Genomic DNA, 12,971 nt, shown 5'->3' with positions numbered 1-12,971 from the left:
GCCTAATTACGGAATCTTATTGACCAAAAACACTAAAACAGTCATACCTCCCAAGCGTCATGTATCTGATGGAGATGGTGCTGGAGGGAAACTCATAGGATGCAGCTATAAGAAAACACATACTCTATGCTAATCTCTCTCTAATTTATATCTTTCATCTTTCAATTAAATCCATAACCCTTAACAGCAGTGTCCAGTGAAGCAGGCAGTCAATGGGCAGGGTAAAAGGGTGGCCACTGGTGCGAATCACGTGACCAGACCTGCCAAAAGGGGAGAACATGCCCAAAAAGGGGGCATGTCTGTCCAAAGAATTTGAAGGACAGCCTGGCATGAATGCATGTCAGGCTGCCCGCCAATCATGCAGGCTGTCCAACTAAGGGCATACTATGCAGGCAGCACCCTGAGCTTAACATAAATGCGTCTAATGATGCGCTCACTCAATGCTTTCTAAGGACTGTCCCCTAGCACTCGCTGGTCCACTTGTCTCCTTACCTTCTTACTAGCAGGCAGAAGTTCCTGGTATATAGTCTGAGACAGATAAAATGTGTATGTAGTGAGTGTAGATGAATGGGGACTTGCCACAGTGTTAGAGAGACCAACGTCTGCATTACCTAAACTAATTTTATTGTCAGCCAGTCCACACAAGTTTTGTTCCCACACATCCCTCTTAAGCTTCCAAACTTAAAGGGACACTATAGTCACCAGAACAACTACAGCTTATTGTATTTGTTCTGGTTAGTAGAATCATTCCATTCAGGCCTTTTGCAGTAAACACTGTCTTTTCAGAGAAAATAACTCCACTGGCCACTCCTTAGATGGCTGCTAGAGGTGCTTCCTGGGGCAGTACTGCCTAGTGTGCAGCACTGCCATTCAGTGTCTCCACCCTCGGCATGCAGACACTGAACTTTCCTCATAGAGATGCATTGATTAAATGTATCTTTATGTGGAGATGCTGATTGGCCAGGGCTATGACTTGTGCTGGCTCTGCCCCTGATCTGCCTAGTTGACAGTCTCAGACAATCCTATGGGGAAGTATTGTAATTTGCTCAGACCACCACTTCTGATGATGTCAGCAGACAGTCAGTTCAGAGGCAGAGCTAGCAGCTGCAGACTTGAATACAAGTTATATTTTACTATACTTAGGGAGGTAAGAAGGGGGCAGGGTGGTGTTTTTAACATAATAGGGTCAGAAATACATGATTGTGTTCCTGACCCTATAGTGCTACTTTAAGCAAGAGTATGTGAAGAGTAGTTAAGGTTGCCACCTTTCTTGGAACAAAATACCAGCCTTAATCCTTTGTATAATCACAAGGAGTGACATCAGAGAAAATTCTGTAAAATCACCAACAAACTACTCACAGTTTGATTCTGCTGTATAGATGGATTGCTCCCAGTGTCTCAGTCTCGCAAGTCACCCAGTGTCTCAGTGTCCCTATGTATCACAGTGTCAGTGTCCCCATGTCGCCCAGTCCCCTAGTCTCCCAGTGTCTCAGTGTCCCAATTTCTCCCCGTTTCTCAGTGGGTCCCCATGTCACTAAGACACTGAGAGACCTGGGGACACTGAGAGACCTGGGGACACTGAGAGACCTGGGGACACTGAGAGACCCGGGGACACTGAGAGACCCGGGGACACTGGGAGACATGGGGACACAGACATTTAGGGAAACTGGGAGAAATGGGGACACAGACACTAGGGACACAGACACTGGGAGACATGGGGACATTGAAACATTTGGGGACACTAAGACACTGGGAGACTAGGGGACACTGGGAGACTAGGGGACACTGGGAGACTAGGGGACACTGGGAGACTAGGGGACACTGGGAGACTAGGGGACACTGGCTGGGAGACAGACACTTGGGGACACTGGGAGACATGGGGACAGTTGTGGACTTAGACATGGTGACACTAGGCACACAGAGACATGGGACACAGACACTGGGAGACTTGGGGACACTGAGACACTGGATGGGGGACACTGGGAGAAACAGCGTCCCCATGTGTCTCAGCATCCCCATGTGTCTCAGTGTCTCAGTGTTCCCAGGTCTCCCAGTGTCTGTGTCCCCATGTGTCCTAGTGTCTGTGTCCCCATGTGTCTCCTAGTGTCTCATTGTCCCCATATGTTCCCTAGTGTCTCAGTGTCCACATGTGTCTCAGTGTCCACATGTGTCCCCTAGTGTATCAGTGTCCCCATGTGTCCCTGCTGCCTTTCCCCCCCATCCCTCACTTATCTGAGCTGTAGAGCTGCTTTCTGGACTCTGTGCTGTGTTGCTGGTCCCCACGGATCAGTGAGTAGTACAGAGAGGCAGGGATATGCATAGACATAAAATACTAGACGCCGCATTGACTGCTACTTCCTATTAGCGCTGATGAGCTGCGGGGCCGCCATCTTGGATCGGTCACAGTGTGATCTGCAGCATAGACATATATAGAATATATATGTCTATGATCTGCAGAGCAAGGTCCTGAAAGTAAACATGGTTAGTCTTAAAATCCACCTGGAGGGTGTATAGATCCAGTAGCATGATGTTTAATCCTGGGATATTAAATAAAATTAACTGACATTTGCTGCTTTAAGACCTCTGTGGTTATTTACGTTATCGACTAAGTTTACTCAATACATTGAAATTATTTGAATTTCCAGATTGAAACTATGCGTTGCATTTGGATTTAGGTTTGCTAAAATTATAAGTTTAGTGAACTAACCCCACAATCTATCATCTTAATATACATATTTTAAACTGGGACTGGATCTTTGCCTGATTTGTAATGTATTTACTTTTCACCTATTTTTAACTAATATGGATTTTGGAAATGTGCAAAGTAAAATGTAGATATCTACAACTCTTTATTATTGTGAGCTCTGTCTTTTGCACTTTGAAGTCCGCATGGAGATAGCATAAAGAGAATAGGAGAAATCAAACAATCACATCACTATTTACTAAAGTGAGATTTGTCACTAAGGCAAAGTAAATTAAAAAAAATAGGGACAGAAGTCCTAATATATAGACATATAATACCACACCGGGTGCCCGCATTTCATGGCCCCCCGAGGTCAATGCGGCGTCTAGGTATTATATGTCTATGGGGATATGCTGTAACTTCCTATCCCTGCCTCTCTCCACACACAGTGACCCCTACTGGCCGGTGCTGGTATTGCAGAGTAATCTCCACTTATTCTGAGAAAAAATACCTGCATTTGTATTGCCAGTATTACTGCAATACCGGCACGGCCAGGCAGTCTCAAATACCGGCTGTGCCAGTAAAATACCAGTCAGGTGGCAAACCTAAGAGTAGTGTGTGTGTAAAAAAAAAAAAAATGTAAAAAAATAAATTTTTTTTTTTTCAATGGGCCTATTCCATGGGCCTGGGCCTGGAGCTGCAGCTCCATCAGCCCCTATGTTAATCCGGCCCTGGCTGGCGCTGCTTGCTCATGCGCACATCGAAAGTGCGCATTGTGGCGGCCAGCTTGCGATTGCCAATTTTGTCGCTTTTTTCTTCCGTGGCCAATACCACTCATGTGACTGAAGCAGCCTCCCGGTGTTTCCCAGGACCCGATCATGAGGGAACACTCGGTGAGCTTGCATATTTTTTTTTGTCAGTGTGCCTAGTTATTATACTTGTCATTGTGCCTAATTTATATACAGCTGATTCTGTCAGTCCCTATATTCAGTTCCTCTGCCTCTCTAGGGCTCTGTCCATTACTGTGGGTGTGATTCCCCTACCATTTTATCTCTTATTATCCTCACATACACTATTGTATTTACTGTATCCTATTGTCCCACAAGGAGTAGGAAGTTTCCGCCGCCGGTTCTTCCACTGGGGTCACTAAAACCACTGCGCCCCTTGTGGTGACCAGACCACCCACACCAGCTATGCTGGATGAAGCATGACAGGAGGAAATGAATTCTGAGGAATTTCATTCCCTCCTGGATGCTACCATGGCGAAATCAGTAATGCAAGCCATCTTTTTGGGTATATGGGGACCATGTCTGATAACCTGCCCCACCCAGAGACCACCTACTTTTATTTCCCCTGGACCCCGAGAGAGTAAACTGTCACTTGGATGACGGACAGGGTACCTCCTGTCACAGAGGATGTAGTTGCACCACAACAAAGCGTCATCCACCAGGCAAAATCGGTGAAAAACTGGAAGAGGGCAAAAGCCCTAATTGTCTTCTCTTGTTCTGACTCAGATTCGGGAGGCACTGAGCGAGTCCGATGATGAGGACCCTTACGATTCAGGCGCATATTTACCCAACCATGGCTCATTGTCAGGGCCTGGGGTTGAATCTAAGGTTGGGGTGGATGACTCCACCATTCTTGACCCTCAGGGTAACCCTCTCTTTGATCCGGATAACCTGCAGCATCCGAGATCTTCAGAGTGGTGCCCATTGGATCATGTGGCGAAATACATTGCCGCCCGCATTAGAAAGCCGCTTGACAAAGTCTGAAGGAATAAACTCAGGGCAGAATGCCCATGGCTCACTCTTCCCGATCTGGCATGCACCACACCGGATGTGGACTCAAAAATCGGCCTGTATTTTTCCTTGAGGACCTGCCAGGATAAAATCCTGGATGTCTTGGGGCAAAGTGCGAAGATTTTTGACATGGTCGAGATGGCCTTAGTGGGCGGACCCGCAGACTTGTTAGCCATCAGGCGGTGTATCCAACGATCTGCCAATACGGCATTAGCTACTGAGCGGCGCAAGGCAATACTCATAAAAATTGAGCCTAAGCTAGTGAATCTAGCTATTTCAGAGCCTGGACCACAGGCAAAAGGCCTCCTATTTGGGGACAGTTTTGTCAAGGAATTAGGCACGTAGGTAGGGACCTTCACGACACTTGATAAGGAGCAAGCCAATATGAAACGGGTGTTCTCCCAGAGAGTTTTTGGCAGGGCCGGCAAATATCAGGGCCGTCTGACCGGCCGTTCCTCCCAGGGTTCATAACCGGGTTCCAGGTACAGTCACTCCAGGTTTCAAGCACTTGAACCCAAATCCAATTCACTGTTTTTCCTGGTTCGAGGCAGACCTTGGCAGCCTTGCGGACCCAGAGGTTCTTCCTACGGCCTTATGGTGAGTTCAAGTTCATGCCATTTCACTTCGATATCAGTAGGGGGCAGATTGAGTCATTTTGTAAATAATTGGGTCATTCAAACTGTCCTAGGCTTTTCCATAGACTTCGTACAATACCCTATTCAGAGGTTTTTACCCAACCGCATCGTGTTCTCCGCACACGACCAGCACCTGGTGTCGCAAGAAATACAGTGACTAGCATCCAAGGGTACAATCTTGAAAATTCATCCTCACACCCCAGGTTTCCTGAGCAACCTTTTCCTAGTCCTAGCCCCCAAGAAAGATGGGGGCGATCGACCTGTCATAATTTTACGACCACTGAACGCTTTTGTCGCATGCCACCATTTAAAAATGGAGGGTATTCACTCCATTCAGGACCTTCTCCTGTAGGGAGATTGGATGGTCAAACTTGACCTACAGGATGCATACATCACTGTCCGAAGACTCCCAACGATTCCTGCAATTTCGGTGGGAAAAGACCATGTGGCGATTCAAATGCCTTCCATTCAGCCTCTCTTCTGCCCCATGGTGCATCACAAAACTACTAAAACCAGTAGTGGCCCTTCTGTGCAGCAGAGGCATTCGCCTTATAATATACTTGGACGATATCCTCATAATGGCGCAGGACCCTCACACACTCCACATACACTTGTCCTGGACGATGGTCTACTGAGCAATCTTGGTTTCCTTCTCAATTGGGAAAAGTCAGTCCCCGAACCTTCTCAATCCATAGAATTCCTGGGGCACTCCTATTACCACCCTCCAAAAATCATGGCCATCAGGAAAGAAGTCTGCCGGACGTTAGCCCTTCCTGTCCTGACCGTGAGACAACTGGCCAGAATTCTTCCAGCATCGATTCAAGCCATATTTCATATATTACAGAGCTTAGAACTGTTAGCAGGCTCATTTTCTTGGGTGTATCGACCAATTGTTTCATAATCTTACGGATGGACAACGTATCAGCGGTTCGTTACATCAACCATCTTGGGGGCACAAAGTTGACAGAATTCCTTCGCTAAGTTTGCTAAAATTGTTAATTCTGCCTGGATCTCAATATTTCGGTACAGGCGGAGTACTTTCCTGGGATGTCAAACATAGTGGCGGATTGGAATTCCAGACACTTGCGTGAAGCCAGCGATTGGTGTCGAACCCTTCCGTTTCCCCTTTGCTTATCTCTTTGGGGACCTCTGCAGATTGTCTTTTTCGCATCACATTTGAACTCCCAGCTACCAAAAATATTGCATATCAGCTGGAGACCAGATCCAGATGCTCTGGCATCAGATGCCTTCCTACAACCATGACCGAACACTCGCCAGTATGTTTGTTTTTCCACCTTTCTCTTGGACACTACTACACCTCAGACGTCACCGGACCTCCTTGATCCTCATAACCCCATTCTGGACAGCTCAGCCTTGGTTCCCTACACTCATGGAAATGTCCATAGACTACCCAAGATTACTCCCTGTCTTCTCCGGCCTATTGCTGGATCCCAACGGGAACCCACATCCCCTTCTCCTCCAGGGTCATCTCAGACTATTAGCATGGCTCCTTTCCGGAAACTCTATTTCGTCCCTCACGTTTCAAGAACAACTCTGGAACGCCTGGAGGGATCTTGGGCACCAGGAAAAAGAAATCCTATCTCCATGCCTGGAACTCGTGGAATGGTTGGTGCATGGTACAACACGTGGATCCCATATCTGCACCTGTGAGTCAGGTCCTGAGTTTCCTCACTTCACTGTTTGACCACGTATGTTACACCCTACCTGGGGTATAGATATATAATTTCACGAGAAGTATACAGTCGTCATGGTAATGTGGTTATTTACCTAATTGATTTATTTCTGTTGATGTTAGCGTTGAAGAATTGGATATTCTGCTCTGTTTCTAGATGCACTGCGTATAGGATTTAATATCCAAGGACATATTTTCACTTATTTCTTTGTCTTTACAGCCTCCTAATTAGTTTCACGTCGGTCCCTCACACTTTCGAACGGATGTGTGCAAGTTTTATTCGTAGTTCCATCGTTGGATTATCCCGGAGTCGCTGTTCTTAACATTTAGTTGGTCATCTACTTCGGTCTTGTTGTAATGTTCCTCGGCACCAGTATGAAAGAGGAGTGGCTTAAGGTCACATGGGACATTATAGAGCAAGGAGCATTCCTATTGGTTAATATGTTGTATGATGGGTTACCCTCTAGGGCACATGTTGTATTTTTTTCTTTAAATATGTACAGTATCCTTTCTTTGCTGCTGAGGATTAAAGTAAGAGATAAAGCATAATATGAGCCTCCATGTCATGACTTTACGTCATAAAATTTTAAAAATCTGGTAATTCTCAACATTTGTTGTAGGAGCTCATGTTCTGTTACTTTAATGACTTCTGCAGAAATACTTACAATTGGACTCTAAGCCTATCCATGTTCTTTCATTGCCAGTATAAAAACAAAAAAACAAAAAAACAAACAAACAAAAAAAAACTGTGCATATCACATTTTTGTTTGTTTACGGATCAGTACAAGCCATACAAAGAGACGACCCTTCTATTTTCTCACTCTTCGTGTTTTGCGGCACTAGCCAGCCTTTTTGAGGATTAGAGCTTTTCGTCTTGCAAACTTGTATTTCACAAACCGAGAATTGCACTTACTATACTGAATGTAACAAATAGATTCTTGACAATGAAAAGATTGGAACTTAAACATTGCTAGTGCTTTTATCTCCTGGTATCCTCCTAGTGTCACCAGTTCAATGAAGAAACCTGATTAGTCATGAGAACTTTGCCTGTACTCACCTATGATTTATCATCTGGAGGAACATTCAGGATAATCACAATGCTATCCTGTAGCTGGAAACTGGCCAGATGTGACAAGTCATTTATACAGAAAGGGGAGAAAACTAGACTATCCAACAACACTAGTCCCCAGAATATTATATCTAAATCAACACAATTTTATATTAAGTAATCAATAGTATATACCAATGCTTTAGATTAGGCTTATGCTTGCTATACTTTTACTAAGTATCTGAAAGGCTATATTGCATTTGCCCTAGTTACAGATCCACCAAGTAAACATAACAGAAACTTCATCAGTTATAACTGGTACTAGACTTGTAAGATCAAACTAGAAAAAGCAAACAAAAGGTAAAACTGCTGTCTAAGTTAATTAGCAAAACATTTTGCAGGAGATGGCAATATATCATCCGAGGCAAGGGAAGGTGTATTAAATGTATCTTTAAAATCATCAGACCCAATTGAATACAGTTATGCAGGCCCATTGCACTCCCAGACCCCACATCACCAGCTTCAAGAAGGTACCGGAACCAATAAAAATTGTTATACAAGTACCGGAACCTGCACGCAACTTTTCCACCACACCATGTGCGCAGGGCAAAGTCCAGAGACACCCCCTTAACCCCTTAAGGACCAAACTTCTGGAATAAAAGGGAATCATGACCTGTCACACATGTTATGTGTCCTTAAGGGGTTAAGCTCCATGCCTAGGAAGGGAACGATGGACTGAAGCACCGCTGGATGACCGTTTGGTACCAGGTGAGTTGAACTGAGGTGCCTGCTCGTTGGTCATATGATATGAGAAAAGCCTCGCTCTGCCCTTGTTGTGTCTTCTCCGGTGATGGATTTGATGTGGCATGGTTAGCTGCAATCTTAAGGGCGCTCAAGATGTTGTGTGTTTTCAGACGGGTGAGTGCCCAAAGTAAGTGTTCCTAGTAGATAACTGTGAATATCTAAGTTGCTGGAGCCCTGTTACCACCCGCCAGTCCAGAGGTGATAACGGGGCTCAGGTAGATTTGTCAATAAGCGCAGGGAATTGGCCGCATCCCCTCCCCTGCCTTGTCTGATTGAGCAGACCTCAGGCAAGTCTGGTGAACACCATCAGCCATTACTGGATACCACTGCCCAAAAGAAGGGGATGGTGTCCTCAGAACAGAAGAGAGATGGGGGGGATCGTTTTCAGGCTGTAAGTATAGATTTTCAGCGTTTTGGGGTTTTGTAAAGGAGTCCCTGCGATATGTGTCCAGCTTTGTCAACAGCCCATTCCCACCCTCATTAAACAGATCTAAAGGTTGATAAACACATACAGTACAAATAATAATAAAAAATAATAATTAGAGTAGAAATTTTTCTTGTTCAACTACAGTTCCCCCTCCCCACCAAAATAACTTTTCCAGTTCATCTTCATTATGCATTGTAATTATCACTCACTGTTAACGTGCAAAAATCACATGGCCATATGTTTACAGAGAAAGCAGGGTAATTGCTGATCTGAAGGCTTCTGTACTGAGTACAAAATGTCAGGTTCTTTCACATTATTAAAAATTGAAATCAGCACTCTATTTAATGGTGGCACCTGCATTTCACACACGTTGCTCATTTTGTGATGTACTGCTCCATACACCGACATCGTACTTCAATAGCAGCAGAGATCTGCCTCCCTTGAATCTAAATGTGCAAGCAGTGACTGAAACCGTGAGTATATTCTTACAACAGGACTCTCATTTGTGAAGTGGTGACACGGAAGATCGACCTCTATAACCCCACTCTCTGACGTTCTCTACACACTGGGCTGATGACACCTGCAGTTACTCGCTAAATGGTTTAAACAGTGCAATCTTCCACTTCGTGAAGATCCAATATCTAGCACATATCTAACTCATTACATGATTAGGTTTGCTGCACAAACCTATCAATAGATTTTATTCTGGGGAAAAGGAAGGCAGCGGTAAACATGCTATGACGCATGTTACAGATGTAATATGGAACAAATATTATGCAAACCAGGACCTGTATGAAAGCAAAAGTTACTCAGCACCACTTAAAGCAAATAAGCTGATAACCGTGCAGGAAGTGGCCTGCCGTATCTTGCTATCTGTCTCATATGGGAGAAAACAGTCATAAAATAAAAATGTATTTGTTCAATGTGTTTATACATAAGGTGGATCACTACCACGGAAAGGGTGTGAATGCATTGGACTTTGAATGTGTGAACACATTTTAGAGAAGCACTCGTGTTATTTTTTTAAAAACATTTTTAATGCAAACAAAAAAATACTATGTAATATATATTAAAATTAATTTATACACGTGGGTCACTACTCCAGTTATTTATTTTACTTTATATATGTGTGCATCGCAAATACTCCAAATTTATAATATCTACATAAACTCTGTACAAATTTAAGGAGTGGCTCAAACAAATCGCGTGACCCATCATTTTGATGTTGAACCTATACATACAAATTGCGTATTTGTCAGCAGACAACAAGACAGAGTACTTAGGGGGTCTATTTACTAAACCCCAAACAGCAAAGAACTATACTAAAATTGGGTTTGCTCACCGACAAATAAGGACAGACTTTCAGACATCTTTTTGGTGTGTATTTATCAGGGTTCCTTACAAAATACCGAAATTCTCAAAGTAATTGCTCACGTTACTCCAAAATAATCAAACCAGAGACATTCTCCAACTCGGCTATTTAGGTCTCAAAGGTACAATTCCCTGGTAATTTCCTCCGTTTTCAGTTTACTAAATAATTGGTTGGTACATTTTTTTATATATACTTCCTGACGAAAGTCCTGACATACGACTGAAATGTTGATCACTCATGGCAGTTGCTGAATAAAGCTAAGTTTATTTTTTCACCCTCTATATGAAGTCCTTGGAGTGCTTTTCATAATAATGGGGGTTTAGTTAAATTTATATGATCATACATTGTGGCAGGCTTATGCAATGTATGATCATATAATGTAACTAAACCCCCATTAAAAAAAACGAATACAATCTGTCAACATTGAAGTTGCTGTTTAGTGGATAGGTGAGTGCGCTGGATCTTGTGTAATAAAAATATATATATAATACACAAGATCCAGCGCACTCTCCTATCTACTAAACAGCAACTTCAATATATATATATTTTCCACTTGTATCACAGATGCTATAACATTTTGTGAATGTATTATTTAACTAAAATTCATTGATATTCTGTGAAACCTTAATGTGTTTAAATTAGTAAATACTTGATGTGATGTGCATCTGAGTGTGTAACAGAATTGATTTTAGTCCAAGAATAGGTTTTATCTGTAAGCCACATTCTGATCCCGGCTGTAGAGTTTAGCCCTAAATACAGTGTATATTTAGTGTCTCTGTACCTTACGGGATAATTACCAGCTGTACACTCTGTTTCTGCAGGGCTCCTATGGAGTGGTGAAACTTGCATACAACGAAGATGATAACACGTACTATGTAAGTAAGGAGTTTACACCTCCTGCCGACACAGGATTAGTGCAAACAAAGTGCACTGGGTGGGTTAAAAAGAATAATATTTCTATTTAATTCCTTTTGTTTGTGGATGAGTATGTCACTCAGTTCTGATAAAACATTTTAATCAATAGTCAGATGCTTTTAAATGCGCTATTATATAATGCCTGCCGTTAATTTACACATTAATGAGCTCCAGTCCTTGAGAATAAATAGAATGCAAATGTCTTGCGTATTGTTCATATCGTTGTGCTTCCTGCATATAAAAGTATTCTTGAGGTTGACTAATCCCCCGATCCCCTTAGAAGGAGGGGAGGTAACTTTTTTTTCCTTTTATTTTTTTTTTATTTTTTATTTATAAATTTTCTCCTCAAACGAGCTTCTGAAGCACCATCTTGTGATTGTGATATGGCGCTCCTTAACATTTACAGGGTTATTAACTAAAGTCATAGTTCAGAGGTCACAGCAGTGAAACTTGGAATTTATCAGTCAGTAAGTCAGCAGGGCCGGACTGGGAACTAAAAGCAGCCCTGGAAAAAATTCTACACCAGCCCAATAATGCATCGCGCCAGCATAGCTTGCTGATCGAGAGGTGGAAAAGAAAAATTAAAATGGAAAACTATTACTCCTACGAAAGGAAGCACTCATAGGGCTTCAAAATAAACATAAGAGCGGCTTTATTTTAAGCAGATGTATATTTGCATGTAATCAACGTTTCAGTCCAACTACCTTGACATCTTAAAAAAAGTTTGGAAATGGGACTGATATGGTGAATATATGCGGTTGCACAGCTGTAAAAAAAATGAAGTTATTTGGTTTATTTTGAATTTCTTGGAGTGTGCTCTTCCCTTTGAATATGTTAACGTGCTGGAGTATACACCTAGCAACAAGACTGGGCCAATGCGTGCTTCTTACATATATGTTCTATATTAATGAGATTTATGTGTGTATTATGTATATACACTGCCTGGCCAAAAAAAGTCACCACCTGGATTTAACTAAGCAAATAGTTACTGCATGGGTGATTATCTTTCAGCTGGCAACAAGTTATTTAACCTCAACTGATGCAATGAGTAGCTGCTCATTTCTGTTTGAGAAGGGTCAAATCATTGGCATGCATCAAGCAGAGAAAACATCCAAGGAGATTGCAGAAACTACGAACATTGGGTCAAGAACTGTCCAACGCATTATTAAAAACTAGAAGGATAGTGGGGAACCATCGTCTTTGAGGAAGAAATGTGGTCGGAAAAAAATCCTGATTGATCGTGATCAGCGATCACTTAAACGTTTGGTGAAATGAAATCGTAGAAAAACAACAGTGGAACTCAGGGCTCTGTTTAACCCCTTAAGACCGCAGCCAAATGTATACGTGATCAAAACAAAACCTGGCATTTGCGCTATATGTCTGTCCAACCGTAATTCACCTCTTTAAAATTAAATGCACCGACACTTATTATATTTCATTTTATTCAGGGGAAACAGGGCTTTCATTTAACATCAAATATTTAGGTATGGAACATAATTTAATATGAATAAAATATAAAAAAATGGGAGAAAATAAGATTTTTTAAAGATTTTTTAAAAATGTTCTTAGTTCTACGTGACATTTTAACTGTGAAT

General features: G+C 42.6%; 1 protein-coding gene across 2 annotated transcripts in view; it reads left to right on the top strand.

The window, feature by feature from the left end:
- CAMKK2 (calcium/calmodulin dependent protein kinase kinase 2) overlaps window positions 1-12,971 on the top strand; it is an 87,039-nt gene that overhangs the window by 37,227 nt on the left and 36,841 nt on the right. For both annotated transcript variants that reach the window (XM_063454255.1, XM_063454254.1), the window contains exon 4: window positions 11,283-11,336. In XM_063454255.1, coding sequence (XP_063310325.1) covers window positions 11,283-11,336 — 54 coding nt within the window. The remainder of the gene's footprint in view (window positions 1-11,282; window positions 11,337-12,971) is intronic.

This window comes from Pelobates fuscus, chromosome 5 (genome assembly GCF_036172605.1).
Source record: "Pelobates fuscus isolate aPelFus1 chromosome 5, aPelFus1.pri, whole genome shotgun sequence".
Taxonomy (NCBI): domain Eukaryota; kingdom Metazoa; phylum Chordata; class Amphibia; order Anura; family Pelobatidae; genus Pelobates; species Pelobates fuscus.
This window is presented reverse-complemented; position numbering and strand designations above follow the sequence as displayed.